Genomic DNA, 15,561 nt, shown 5'->3' with positions numbered 1-15,561 from the left:
AGGGAAGAGTAATTGTCTGTCGGATCTGAGGAGGGAGGGCATTCCAGACCAGAGTTTGGACGTTTTATTGAGCAAATAATAATAATAATAATAATAATAATAATGGTATTTGTTAAGCACTTACTATGTGCCGAGTTCTGTTCTAAGCACTGGGGTAGATAATCAGGAAATCAGGTTGGCCCACATGGGGCTCACAGTCTTAATCCCCATTTTACAGATGAGGTAACTGAGTCACAGAGGAATTAAGTGTCTTGCCCAAGGTCACAGAGCAGACCAGTGGAGGAGCAGGGATTAGAACCCTTGCCCTCTGACTCCCAAGACTGTGCTCTTTCCACTGAGCCACACTGCTTCTAAAAATGACTTAAGACTTAGACTTAAAATGTCTAAGTACTATACTCTTCCAAGGGCTTAGTACAATGCGCTGGACATAGTAAGTGCTCAATAAATACAATTGTCAGTGATGATGATGATGTACTCAGCACTTGGAGAGTGCAGTGCAATGGAATTGGTAGACATGTTCCCTGTCCTCAAGGAACAAACAAAGGACCTGAATCCACCTGGTTCTTGCCAAGTTCCATATACAATACGTGGGGGGGTGGGAATGGAGACACAAAGAAGAGCCTAGAACCAGTTTAGAAAGCTACCACACAATCACTGAAGCACTTACCCTAACTGTTCTTTCACCGCTGAAGAAAATAAAAATGGAGATGACTTTAAATACCTGTTTCCCCCCAAATACTTCGATTGTGAGCCCAATGTTAGGCAGGGACAGTTTCCAACCTAATTATCTCAAAACTACCCCAAGTCCTTAATACAATCCTTGGCACATAGTGAGCACTTTACAAATACCACAGATATCATTAAAAAGATTTATTTGAGAGATTCAGGGAGGAATAGTCAAAGGAAAATTAGAGGTGTTCCATGATATCTCTCTTATGGTGAAGATAAGGCCAAAAGGAAATGGATAATAATAATAATAATTGTAATATTTGTTAAATGCTTACTATGTGCCAGGTACTATAATAAGCTTGGTGTAGATACAAGGTAATTGGGTTGGACACAGTCCCTGTCCTGCATAGCCTCACAGTCTTAATCCCTATTTTCCAGATGAGGTAACTGAGGCAAAGAGAAATGAAGTGATTTGCCCAAGGTCACACAGCAGATATGGTTCATTTTCTCAGTCCAGCCAGCCTGATCAGCTTCAGGATCCCCACTTTGATCTCCTGGGTCCTCAGGGCATAAACTATGGGGTTGAGAGCTGGAGGGATGACATTGTGCAGGACATTGAAGAGGACCGGGATGAGGGGTACCTTCCCCTTTGCACTGTGGGTAATGACCAAGACCACGATGGCCGTGTAGAAGAAGAGGATGAGGATGATGTGGGAGCTGCAGGTGCTCAGGGCTTTGGAGGCAGCTTCGGCCGAGTGTAACTTCAGCACCGCTAGCAGGATCAGGGCATAGGAGACAATGATGAGAACCATGTCACTGCCCAATATGATCCAAGCCACAGAGAGCTGGAAAATGCTGTTGGCCTTCCTGCCATCACACGCCAGGCTTGTGACAGCCAGGTTGGAGCACAGACAGTGGTCAATCTCATTTCTGGAGCAGTAATGTCGCCTTGCAGCCAGGACAGGCACTGGAATGGCTAGGAGACCATTCCTTAACACCATGAACATAGCAGCCTTAAGGACAAAGCCTTCTGTGATGATTGAGGGATAGCGGAGGGGGTGACATATGGCCACATACCTGTCCAGTGCCATGCACAGAAAGATACCAGACTCCAGCCCCAAGAAGACATGAATAGCATAGATCTGAAAGAAGCATTCTGGGAGGCTGATGGTCCGGGCATTGAACCAGAGCATGGTCAGGATCCTGGGCATGATGGTAGAGCTCAGACCCATGTCCACCAGGGCCAGGAAAGCCAGGAAATAGAACATAGGCTAGTGCAGAACTGCTTCCTGCTGGATGGTGAGCAGGATCATGGTATTGGCCACAAGGGCCGAGAGGTAGAGCAGGGTCATGGGGATGGAGAGCCAGTGTTGCCAGCTGTGAATGCCTGGAAAACCCATTAAGATGAACTCAGTCACCCAGTGGCTGGAACCATTGGAGACCCTGTTGGACACATCCATCCTTTTGGGATGCAGAGGGTGGTAACAGGAAGTTGCTTAAGCCACCTCCTTTGTAGTAGCCAATTCTTCTAATTCCCTTTCTCCAGAGGCTCAGTTCAGCTCTCTGTAACAATAACTGTTTTCTTGCCTCTGTGACTCTCGTATCAGCTTGTGGCTCTGGGAGATTTAAATCAAAGTTCCACGCTCCTAGAAGAGTACACTAATGGGGAAACCCAGGTTTTTCCAGATCTTGGGATGACTGGTATTCCAAATGGGGAAGAAAAAAGCAAAAGGCAACAGAAGAGACTTGGGTCATGCCCTATTGCTATCAAATTGCAGGCAAAAATATTTCCACTACCCAATAGATCTGAGTTTAAACTAGCCCAGAAATGTGTATGGGAGTCCCTGCTTGGCTGACCCCAAAGGTAGCAGACGGATATGATCTGTAAAAAAATGGAAAGAAAAAAATTTTGGTGCAATTTGAAATGGAAAAAAAACAAATAATTTTATCCATGCAGTAGAGGTAGTCATAATAATAGTAGTAGTAGCAGTAGTTTTAGTAGTAGTAGTTATATTATTTAATCAGCATTTCATGCTTGCAGAGCAAGATATTAAACATTGGGAAAGTATATAGAGGTGGACATGAGGCACAATCCTTGTCCCACAGAGGGGTTCACATTCTCAGAATACAAATTGGGGAGAGAGGCCTGGAACTAGACATATAATCAGTCAGTCAATCATATTTATCAAGCTCTTACTGTGTGTAATAATAATAATAATAACATTTATTAAGCGCTTACTACGTGCCAACCACTGTTCTAAGCACTGGGGAGGTTACAAGGTCATCAGATTGTCCCACAGGGGGCTCACAGACTTAATCCCCCTTTTACAAATGAGGGAACTGAGGCACAGAGAAGTTAAGTGACTTGCCCAAAGTCACACAGCTAACAAGTGGCAGAGCCAGGATTTGAACCCATGACCTCTGACTCCAAAGCCCAGGCTCTTTCCATTGAGCGCTGCTGCTTCACAGTGTGTAGAGCACTGTAGTAAGCACTTGAGAGAGTACAGTACAATAATAAACATACATTCCCTGCCGGAATGATGAAACAATGAAACACTAACAAAGACACAGACATGAAGACCAACAAACAAAATAAAAACAACAAACAGCAGGATGCTGGCGCTAGAGGACCAAAATTGCAAGCACCATGTGGCTCAGTCAAAGGCTCATCCACAGCCACAGCATCTGCCAGACAAGCCTCCAGTCTTCCCATGGTTTTGTGGAGGCTTCGTCCTGCAGGTGCTGTTCTCCTTCCCTCCAGGGTGGTGAAAGGCAGGACAGGTCCAGGCTCCTCCCCTCCTGCCTTCCACCACAGACCTAATGCTGTAAAATAATAATCTGCTGCCCAGATTATCTTTGTACAGAAATGCTCTGGGCATATTACTCCCTTCCTCAAAAATTTCTTGTATCTGCCTGTCAACCTACAAATCAAGCAAAAACTCCTCTCTCTCGGCTTCAAGGCTCTCCTTCACCTCGCCCCCTCCTACCTCAACTCCCTTCTCTCCTTCTCCAGCCCAGCCCACACCCTCCACTCCTCTGCCACTAACCTCCTAACTGTGCCTCATTCTCGCCTGTCCCGCCGTCGACCCCGGTCCCACGTCCTTCCCCTGTCCTGGAATGCCCTACCTCCACACATCCACCAAGCTAGCTCTTTTCCTCCCTTCAAAGCCCTACTGAGAGCTCACCTCCTCCCGGAGGCCTTTGCAGACTGAGCCGCTTTTTTCCTCTCCTCCTCCCCATCTCCCCGTCCCTAACTCCTTCCCCTCCCCACAGTACTTGCATATATTTTGTACAGATTTTTTACTCTATTTATTTTACTTGTACACATTTACTGCTCTATTTATTTTGAAATGATGTGCATATAGCTATAATTCTATTTGTTCTGATGATTTTGACACCTGTCTACATGTTTTGTTTTGTTGTCTGTCTCCCCCTTCTAGACTGTGAGCCCGTTGTTGGGTAGGGACCCTCTCTATATGTTGCCAACTTGTACTTCCCAAGTGCTTAATACAGTGCTCTGCACACAGTAAGTCCTCAATAAATATGATTGAATGAATGAAAGAGTGAAAATAATAGGTCTTTTACAGTTAAATAAAAAAAAGTCTCGTGAGCAGTGGCGGGATCCTGCCTAAGGCACATGGTCAGTGACCAGTTAACTCTGAGGTTCTGTTGAAGTTTGGTCGATTGTGACCCTCTCTCTGAGCTGTCCCTGCTACCCCCTCTAGCAACAGGAGGAATTTGATTCTACTTCTCAAGAACAATTATCTCTGGATCGATTACACTTAAGCTGGGGTACTCACCAGTGGTCTGCAGGGGGAGGGCTCCTGGTCTCTGACAAGGGATTCCAGTTTGAGTCCAGCTCCTTCTTTGGGTTCTACCAAGGCTGAAGCCATGGTGCTCCGAGTATTTATATTGAGATGGAGTAGGAAAGAGTCACTCTTCAGTTGCAGTGGGAGGGTGGGCTGGGACTTGGGGCTGCTAAGAGCCCCAAAGGAACACTTGGTAGCCAGAGTGATTACAACCCAGCAGAGTCAGTCACATCACATAAGTGATTACATTAGAAGCACCATGGCTCAGTGGAAAGAGCACGCGCTTTGGAGTCAGAGATCATGGGTTCAAATCCCAGCTCCACCAATTATCAGCTGTGTGACTTTAGGCAAGTCACTTAACTTTCCTGTGCCTCAGCTACCTCATCTGTCAAATGGGGATTAAGACTGTGAGCCCCCAGTGGGACAACCTGATCACCTTGTAATCACCCCAGCGCTTAGAACAGTGCTTTGCACATAGTAAGCGCTTAATAAATGCCATCATTTTTTTAATCTGGCCCTTAAGCATTGAAGTATGTGTCCCTTTTTCTTAGTTCACGGGGTATGGTGAACTCCAATTCCACATTCACCCTGTTCCACACCATCCAGATTGGGATGATAGATGATTAGGATCAGGGAAGAGAAACCGTGGGGAGGTTCCTAAGCCTCAGGTCCCCATCATCTCCCTAAATCTCCAGTGGTCCAGAGTGGGAATGACCTAAGGAATGGGGTGTTGGGAGCCAGGCAGGCCCCAAGAGTGGGTATGCTTGTCTGTTGTTGCCCCTTTGGCCCTGGGACAAAAGCACCTTCACCTCTCCACAAAAGACCAGACAGAGATGGTCAAAGGATGGGTCAGAGCACCTGCAGGGAACACGTGTAAATGCCAAAGCCCTAGTATATCTTCACATATACATCAGAAGCATGAATTGGCCACATCCAGTTTGACAGACTTTGTGTGCTGTAAGGCTTCAAGACCACCCTAGCTGCTGTGGTCAAAAAGTCATGATCCCAGAGAAGCAGCATGGCTTAGTAGAAAGAGCACGGGCTTGGAAGTCAGAAGATGTGGGTTCTAATCCCGGCTCCGCCATTTGTCAGCTGTGTGACTTTGGGAAAGTCACTTAACTTCTCTGGGCCTCAGTTCCCTCATCTGGAAAATGGGGACTAAGACTGTGAGCCCCAAGTGGGACAACCTGATCACCTTGTATCCTCCCCAGCACTTAGAACAGTGCTTTGCACATAGTAAGCGCTTAACAAATGCCATTATTATTATTATTATTATTCTCTGTACCTCAATTGCCTCCTCTGTAAAATGGAGATTAAGACTGTGAACCCAACGTGAGACACCTGATAACCTTGTATTTACCCCAGAGCTTAGAACAGTGCTTGGTGCATAGTAAGTGCTTAACAAATACCATCATCATCATCATCATCACTATCCACAAAGCAGCACTTGTCTCCAGAATATTTCAAACGTATCCCAGTCATTCTTACACTTGGACGTGGTGCTTACTATGTTCCAAGCATTGTATTCATTCATTCATTCACTCAATTCAATCATATTTTTTGAGTGCTTACTATGTGTGGAAAACTACAAAGCACTTGGGAGCATACAGTGTAACAATATACAAACAAATTCCCTGCTAACTAAGGAATTACAGTCTAGAGGGGGAGACAGACAATAATAAAAATAAATAAATGACAGATATATAGATAAGTGCTGTGGGGCTGGGAGTGAGGATGAATAAAGGGAGCAAGTCGGGGCGACACAGAAGGGAGTGGGAGAAGATCTGGTACATTGAGAGGGTTATCATTAGAGGTACAAAGTCTGCGGGCTGGGTTGTAGTAGAATTGTACTAAGTGCTGGGGTAGATATAAGGTTAACCAGATCAGACACAGTCTCTATCTCATATGGGCTCACCGTTTAAGTAGAAGGAAGTAGGATTTAATCCACATTTTACAGATAAGGAAACTTGGGCATAGAGAAGTTACTTGACTTGCTCAAGATCACACAGCAGATGAGTGGCCAAACTGAGATCAGAGCCCAGGTCTTTTAACTCCCATGACCCTGGATCTTTCTGCTAGTTCACCCTAAAATCCAAATTGACATTATTCCTCCCAGTTGGATTATTATTCTGTGTCCTAGTTGAGTCCCTCCAAGACCCTGATCTACAGTTAACATCCAAAGCAAGTCAAATGTTTGGGCAAAGGAGCCTCAGGTACATGAGGGAGATCGGTAATCCAGTTTGCCCACAGCTGAATATTCAGTCCTGGACCCCTGCATCCTCTCCCACAGCCTAAAATTGGATTAGGGATCCAGTTGTTCAATGCCAAATCTTCCCAGTCATTACAGAGAAGCAGCGTGGTCTGGTGGTCTGTAACACTGGGCAAGTTACTTCACTTTTCTATTCCTCAGTTCCCTCATCTGTAAAATAAGGATTAAGACTCTGAGCCTCATGTAGATTGGGTCCAACCTGATTTGTTTGTATCCACCCCAGCACTTAGTACAGTGCTTGACATATAGTAAGCAGTTAACAAATACCACAATTATTATTTTAGAAAGTAATAATTTGTTAAGCTACTTGTTAAGCACTTACTCTGTGCCAAGGACTGTACGAAGCACTGGGGTAATTACAAAATAATCAGGTCCCACATGGAGGTCACAGTATAATTAGAAGGGAGAAGAGATACTGAATGCCTATTTTGCAGATGAGGGAATTAAGGCACAAATAAGTTTTCCCAAGGTCTCACAGCAGACAAGTGGCAGAGCCGGGATTAGAATCCAGGTCCTCTGACTCCCAGGCCAGTACTTTTTCCACTAGGTCAAGCGGCTTCTCAAATATGAATTCAAATAGGAAAATATGAGTTCCTTCCAACCTTTTTTATGGTATTTGTTAAGGGCTTACTGTGTGTCAGGCACTGTACTAAACAAAGGGGTAGATAGAAGCTGATCAGGTAGACTAGTCTCTGTCCCACATAGGGCTCACAATCTTAAGCACCATTTTACAGGCGAAGTAACTGAGGCTTAGAGAAGTTAAATGAGCAGCATATGGAAGCATGTGAAAATACAGAGCAAAGTGATGACCATCAACTTACGCTTCTTGCCATTCAGCCAGAGCATAGCATGGAGCTTCCTGTTTGTTATTCCCTCAGAAATCTCAGTCAATCGATTAGTCAATCATAGTTACTGAGAATTAAGATGTGCAAAGCACTCTATTTAGCCCTTTGGAGAATACAGTAAAATACAGTTGCTACAATATTGCCTACCCTCAAGGAACACACAAAGAACCTGAATTGTCCTAGGACATGCCATCTTCAGTATATAATGAAATGAAATTCTGAAGAGACTAGAAAGCTATGGTACAATTATGGAATCACTTACCCTAACTTCTATTTCAACCCTGAAGAATTGGAGATGACTTTGGGCTGGGAGGGCTTCCGGAGCCTTAACCTTATGGGTTTCGCAGCCCTGAATCTTAGCACCAGGAGGCAGATTTTGGAAAAAAAGTTGGGGTTGGAAGAGATTGGATCTTGTCTATCTGGATGTCTGTTCAATGTGTCCCAGTGCCAACTGGAACTGAATCACCACTGTGAAGATATACATCTGATTTGCCCTCAAAGAGCAGCTAAGAGCCATGCTTGGAATGCCACTAGTGCTCCTTCTTGTGCTGACATTGGATGGTTGAGAAAGAAAGTCTATTGCAGCCAGGGTGGACCCAGAGTCACTTTCTCTCACCAGTCAGCCTAATCAGCTTCAGGATACCCATGTTCATCTCCTGGGTCCTCAGGGCATACAAGACTGCCCTTGTCCCACATCGGCTTCCCAGTCATTCTTATTCTTTGGCTGGGTTTCCTCTTCTTCATGACATACACTTGTAAAGTCACCTCAACTCTCCCCAGAATTAAGGGTGAAATTGCTGTGTTTACAGTTCAAAACTGTAAATAAGGAGCAGTGTGGTGTAGTTGATAGAGCATGGGTCTGGAAATCAGAAGGACCTAGGTTCTAGTCCTGTCTCTGCCACTTGTCTGCTGTGTGACCTTGTGCAAGTCACTTTACTTCTCTGTGCCTCAGTTATCTAATCTGTAAAATGGAAATTATGACTGTGAGCCCCTTGTGGGACATGGACTGTGTCTAACCTAATTACCTGTTATCTAGCCAGGTGCTTTAGAACAGTGCCTGGCCCTTAGTAAGTGCTTAACAAATTCCATTAAAAAAAAGAACAAAACATAAAAGGAAACTGTTCTTGATCCAGCCTGTAGGAAGAACATGGAATTTGTCACCAGGTGAAGGTGGTTCTGGAGAAGCAGGGTGGTCTAATTGGAAAGTGCACAAGCCTAGAAATCAGAGGATTTTGGTTCTTAACCCTGCTCCAACATTTGCATGCTGTGTGACTTTGGGAAGGTCAGTTAATTTCTCTGTTCTTTCTGTCATTCATTCAATCGTATTTATTGAGTGCTTACTGTGTGCAAAGCACTGTACTAAGCATTTGGGGCAGTACAATATATTAATACTGTATATTGGTATACAATATATTTCAAACTCACAGTCTGGTGGGGAAGACAAACATTAAAATAAATAAATAAATTACAGATATATACAGAAGTGCCAGTACGCTGTGAAAAGAGATGAACGAAGGGAGCAAGTCAGGGCAAGGCAGAAAGGAGTGGGAGAATAGGAAGGGAGGGCCCTGTGCCTCAGGCTCCTCATCTGTAAAATGGGGATTCAGTACCTGATTCTGCCTCCTCTGTAGACTAGGAGCCCCATGTGAGACAAAGAGCATATCTTGTATCCCCTCTAGAACTTATTACTGTGCTTGGCACATAGTAAGGCCTTAACAAATACCACTTTTCTTGTTCATGTTCTTCTTCACATTATTATTTATAAGGTTTAGATGAGAGATCCATAGAGGACTGCTCAGTGGGAAGTTAGTGGTGTTGAATGGTCTCTCCCTTACAATGCAAATATGCCAAAGAGGAATGGATATTACTGATAATAAAAATAATGAAGAGTGTATTTGTTAAGCACTTACTATGTGCCAGGCACTGTACTAAATGCTGGGGTAGATACAAACAAATCAGGTTGGACGCAGTCCCTGTTCCACATGGGGTGCTCAGTCTCAATCCCCATTTTACGGATGAGGTCACTGAGGTCACACAGCTGACAAGTGGTAAAGTCGGTATGAGAACCCATGACCTTCTGACTCCAAAGCCTGTGCTCTATCCACTACACCCATGTGAGCTGCCAAAAGACAACCTAAGTTGCTAGAATTTTGTGTCATATTTAGTGGGACAGGAATCTCAATGGGAACTGAAGGTCTCCACAAAGTACAGACCAGAGCCCCAGGAATGATAAGCACAGGTTGGCAGGACCCAACCAGACATTTCTCCTGGCTGGGACAGCTAAACTTAGCCAAGACCCATATAATATCAGAAAAAAAACACTTGAAACATAGTTCATGAAAGTATAGATGCTGTGGAAATAAGAAATGAAATCATCACTCCAGAATGGCAGACAAATGGTGGAGCTGGAATTAGAACTCAGGTCTTTCTGACTTCCAGGACCATGTCCTATCCAGTAGGTCATGCTGTCCACCTGTATCTGCCAGCTGTATCGGGGATAATAATAATTATGGTATTTGTTAAGCACTTACTATGTTCCAGGCACTGTCCTAAGAACTAGGGTAGATTCAAGATTGTCCCACCTGGAGCTCAGTCTTAATCTCCATTTTACAGATAAGGTAACTGAGGCACAGAGAAGTTAAGTGGCCTGCCCAAGATCACACAGCAGACAAATGTCGGAGCAGGGATTAGAACCCATGACTTCCTGACTCCCAGGCCTGTGCTCTATCCACTAAACCACGCTGCTTCTTAATGCAATCGTCAATCAAGACACCAAGATCCCCATCATCTGGGGATGATGGAGAGTTTGCTGTGTGACTTTGGGCATGTCACAACTTCTCTATGCTTCAGTTAGGGACTGTCCCTCTGTCCCTCAGTCCGTGGGACATGGATTGTGTCCAACCTGATTAGCTTGTCACATCATAAGTGTTTAACAAATAGCATTAAAAAAAAATCAAGGATTCGAGATCCAAGACTCAGCATGGCCTGTCTGGAGATCTGAGATGGCTGTCTGTCCTCAATATGTACCTGCTCTTCATCAGATGATCAATCGATCGTATTTATTGAGCGCTAACTGTGTACAAAGCTCTGTTCTAAGTGCTTGGGGGAGTACAATTTATCCATATGACAGAGTTGGTAGACACATACCTGTAGTCTATATCCTTTGTAATCACTGTGGGTTATAAGCAATCATCTCCTCTGTGCATGTGTGCTGTCACTGTTTGACATTTCTGCAGGTTGTATCATTTGTGCTAAGCACAACTGTTCTCATGAACAGAAGTAAAGAGCTGGTTCCCAGCTTGAAACCCAGAGTTTGTCTAGTGGTCCTTGTGCTCCCTCACTAACCAGTGGCACCCTGAAACCTACTCAGGTGTCCTCTACGGATAAGACTAACTCTCGATTGGACCAGGGGCCTGAGTGGGCTGGCAGAGAGCATCCCTGACCAGAGATCTCTCTATCCATCAAATATAATGTCCCGATTGATATTTGTTCTCCAAATTGAATTAATTCTGAGTCCAAGTTGAATCTATTCTTTTCAAGACTTGAAGTCCACTGAAAATGTTCAAAGTGAGTTGAGCAAAGGAGCCTCGAAAACAGGAGGGAGATCAGTAATCCAGTCTGACCACAGCTGACAATTCAATCCTGGACCCTGCCAGCCTCTCCCATAGATTGGATTAGGGATCTGTATGCTCAAAGACAAATCTGCCCAAGCATTAGAGGGGATAGGAGTTCTTTCCTATATCTGGCCTGATCCACATTCATTCATTCATTCATTCAGTTGTATTTACTGAGCGCTTACTGTGTGCACAGCACTGTACTAAGTGCCTGGAAAGAACAATTCGGCAACAAATAGAGACAATCCCTACCCAAAATGCTCAAAGACAAATCTGTCCAGGCCTTAGGAAAGATAGGAGTTCCTTCCTACTTCTGGTCTGTTGCAGAAGCACATGGATATTCAGAATATTGTAATGTTCATCGACTTCATATGGGCTGCCATGCTACTTATCTCTTAAAAGTTCCCAATCAACTAATCAAAGAATCGACGATATTTGCCAAGTGTGTAGGTTGTGTAGGGCACTGTACTGTGCTTGGGAGACTGCAATACAATAGAGATGGTAAAAACATTCTCTGCTCTCAAGAAGCACACAAAGGAACTAAATCATTCTAGGGCATGTCTGCTTCAATATAGAACAAGAGGGAAAAAAGAAACTAAAGCCAGTTTTTTCTAAGCTATGACACATTAATGGAAAAAGCTTACCGTGACTTCAGCCCTGAAGAAAGTAAAAATGGATATGACTTTCTGGACGGGGAATCTGCCTGGAGCCTTGAACTCATGGAAATTGTTGCATTGAATCTCAGCTCGAGACAGCAAGTTAGAGTTGGAAGGGATTAGATCTTGACTGTTTGCTCAACATATCCTGGTGCCAGCTGGGAACTGGGCCACGACTTCAAAGCTATCCACCTGACTTCCCCTTCAAGAGCAGCCAGGAACCAGCTTGTGCTCTCCTGTACCTTGCACTGACATTAGGTGATTGAGTAAGAAAGTCTGTTGCTGCCAGGGTCACTTTCTCTCACAGGCCATCCTGATCAGCTTCAGGATCCCCACTTTGATCTCCTGAGTCCTCAGGGCATACACTATGGGGTTAAGAGCCGGGGGGATGACACAGTGCAGTACGTTAAGGAGGACAGGGATGAAGGGCACCTTCTCCTTTGCAGTGTGGGTAATGGGCAAGACGACGATTGCTGTGTAGAAGAAGAGGATGAGGATGATGTGGGAGCTGCAGGTGCTCAGGGCTTTGGAGGCGGCTTCGGCCGAGTGTAACTTCAGTACTGCCCTCAGGATCAGGGCGTAGGAGACAATGATGAGACCCACATCGATGCCCAACAAGAACCAAGCTACAGACATCTGGAAAATGCTGTTGGCCTTCCTGTCATCACATGCCAGACTGGTGACAGCAAGGTTGGAGCATAGACAGTGGTCAATTTCTTTTCTGGAGCAGTAATTACGTCGTGCAGCCAGGATAGGAACTGGAATGGCTAGGACACCAATTCTGAGCACCATGAACAGGGTGGCTTTGAGGACAAATCCTTCCGTGATGACAGAGGGGTAGCGGAGGGGGTGACAGATGGCCACATACCTGTCAATTGCCATGCACAGGAAGATGCCGGACTCCAGCCCCATGAAGGTGTGAATAGCATAAATGTGAATGAAACATTCTGGGAGGCTGATGGTGCGGGCATTGAACCAGAGCATGGCCAGGATCCTAGGCATGATGGTGGTGCTCAGACCCATGTCCACCAGGGCCAGGACAGCCAGGAAATAGAACATCGACTGGTGCAGAACCGTTTCCTGCCAAATAGTGAGCAGTATCATGGCATTGGCCAAAAGGGCTGAGAGATAGAGAAGGGCCAGTGGGAGGGAGAGCCAGTGCTGCCAGCTGTGAATACCCGGGAAACCCATTAGGATGAACTCGGTGACTTGGGGGCTAGAGCCATTGATGGCCCTGATGGTCACAAGCATCCTTTTGGGATGCACTGGCCAATCGCAGGTTGTCTCTGAAGAAACTGTCTTTGTATTACCCAACCCTTCTAATTCCTTTGCACCAGCATTCACATTGAGATCTCTGGGAAAAAAAAACAAAATGAAAAACGGTTTGATGGTCTCTCTGACAATCTACTGGTCTTGTGGATATGGGAGATTTAACCTGGAAGGCTTCACTACTGGGATAGTACAGGTCTTCCTGAATTTGGGATGAGTGGGAAACTAAATAGGGGAAGAAGAAGAAACCAAGAGGCAACAGTGGAGTATCAGGCTATGCTCCATTACCAGCAAAATGGTGCACAGAAATATTTTCAGTGCCTGATAGCTGAACAGAGTTTAGTGGCTGACCCCAGAGGTCGCAGAAGTGATCTGGAAAAAAAAACAGAAGGGAAACCTGTGGTGCAAATTCGAATGGACAAAAAACAAATTGTTTTACCCATGTAAGAGTAGTAATGATAGCACTTATTAAATACTTACTAAGCCCCGGCAAAGTATACAGAGGTGGGAATGATGGTCCATCCTTGCCCCTTGGACAGGTTAACAATCTGAGAATACAAAAGGGGGAGAAGAGCTGGGAGACAAACATATTAGGAGTAATAAAACAATAAACACCAAAAGAGGGTAAAACATTAAGCCAAAGGAATGTAACAAACACAATAATTGGCAAGTTTCTGTGGCTAAAGGAACAATATTTCAGGTTCCATGTGGCTCAGAGTCCAAGCCTCACCCACAGTCACAGTGGCTGCCAGACCAGTCACCAGTCCTCCTGGGGTTTTGTGGAGACCTTATGCTACAGGTGCTGTTGTCCTTTCTTCTGGGATAGTGGAAGGCAGGATGAGGTGCATTCTCCCCTCCCCTAGAGAATCTATTGCTGAAAAATCAGGGCTTTTTTCAAAATAAAAATACTAGTTTTGGGGGCAGTGGAGGAATCTTGGGAAAGGCACTCGGGCCTTGACCTATAAACTGTGTGTGTCTGGATCCTTTTGGTTCACTGTGAACCTCCCTCCAAGTTAACCCTGCTAACTCCTGCACTTTGAGAAGCAATCTGATTCTTCTTCTCTGGATCAGTCCTCTCTAAACTGATCCCATCTGGTCTGGGGTACTCACCCGTGATCTGCAGAGAGGCCCGGGCTTCTCTTCTCTGACAGGGACTGCAGGGGACCCTTGCTCATTCCTCAGGCTCCATCAGGGCTGAGGTCGTGGTGCTCTGGGTATTTGTAGCGAGAAGGGACAGGGAAGAGCCACTTGGGAAGAGCCTCCCCCTGCAGGGCTAGGGCGGGCTGGGCCTTCAGGCTGCAGGGAGCCCCAGCATAGCAACTGGTCCTCAGAGACATTCTGGGCCAGCAGAGCCCCTCACACAAGGGAGAGGGCCCCGGGTGGCATCACTTTTGAAATCTGGCCCTCGAGCATTGAATATGTGTCCCCTTTTCTTAGTGTAGGGGATGTAGTGGACACCAATTCTTCATTCACCCTGTTTACACTGTACAGTTTGAAATGGCTAGAAGTGGGAAGGGAGCAAGGGATTACAGATGATTGGGATCTGGAAAGAGAACAGGTGGGAAGGTTCCTGGGTCTCAGGTTCCTATCTTTTCCCTAAATCTCCAGTACCCAGAGTGGGGATGTCCTGAGGAGTGTGGTGGTGGGAACCAGGTGGGGCCCAAGTGTGTCTCTTCCCTGTCAAAAACTGTAAAAAAAAAACAATTTTTGGAGCACGGGCCTGGGAATCAGCAGGACCTAGGTCTCTAGTCCAGGCTCCACCACTTGTCTGCTGTTTGGCCTTGGGCAAGTCATGTTCCTTCTCTGTGCCTCAGTTGCGTCATCTGTAAAATGGAGATTATGACTGTGAGCCCCATGTGAGACATGGACTGTCTCCAACCTAATTACCTTTTATGTACCCCAGTGCTTAGAACAGTGCCTGGCACATACTAAGCGCTTAACAAATGCCATAAAATACCCCAAAACAACAGTTCTTGTTGTACCCGTTGGGGAGAAAGTGAAATTTGTTACCAGGTGCAGGTGGATCTGGAGAAGCGGGATGGTCTATTGGAAAGACATGAGACTGGAAATCAGAGGATTTTTGTTCTTATCCCTGCTCTGACACTTGTCTGCTGCATGTCTTTGGGAAGGTCAGTTAATTTCACTGTTCATTCATTCATTCATTCAATCATATTTACTGAGCTCCTACTGTGTGCAAAGAACTGTACTAAACACTTGGGGGACTACAATATAACAATAAACAGATACATTCCCTGCCCACAATGAGCTCACAGTCTAGAGGTGGTGACAAACATTAATATAAATAAATAAATTACACATATGTATATAGGTGCTGTGGGGCTGTGAAGGGAGGTGAACAAAGGGAGGAAGTCAGGTAAGGCAGAAGGAATTGAGAAAGGAGGGCTCTGTGCCTCAGGCTCCTTATCTATA

General features: G+C 45.3%; 1 protein-coding gene and 1 pseudogene across 1 annotated transcript; both read right to left on the bottom strand.

The window, feature by feature from the left end:
- Window positions 1–1,243: 1,243 nt before the first annotated feature.
- Window positions 1,244–2,129, bottom strand: LOC119947644 (annotated as a pseudogene).
- Window positions 2,130–12,153: 10,024 nt separating this feature from the next.
- Window positions 12,154–13,113, bottom strand: LOC119942678 (olfactory receptor 688-like). Its single transcript, XM_038763568.1, has one exon. The coding sequence runs from the start codon at window positions 13,111–13,113 to the stop codon at window positions 12,154–12,156; it is 960 nt and encodes a 319-aa protein (XP_038619496.1).
- Window positions 13,114–15,561: the final 2,448 nt, after the last annotated feature.

The sequence above is a fragment of the Tachyglossus aculeatus genome, chromosome 2 (genome assembly GCF_015852505.1).
Source record: "Tachyglossus aculeatus isolate mTacAcu1 chromosome 2, mTacAcu1.pri, whole genome shotgun sequence".
NCBI classification, from domain to species: domain Eukaryota; kingdom Metazoa; phylum Chordata; class Mammalia; order Monotremata; family Tachyglossidae; genus Tachyglossus; species Tachyglossus aculeatus.
Note: the sequence above shows the minus strand (reverse complement) of the source record. Positions and strands in the feature narration are given on the sequence as shown.

Excerpts from the sequence above, each read along its gene's own strand:
- LOC119942678 (XM_038763568.1), bottom strand. The coding sequence starts at position 13,113 with ATGCTTGTGACCATCAGGGCCATCAATGGCTCTAGCCCCCAAGTCACC.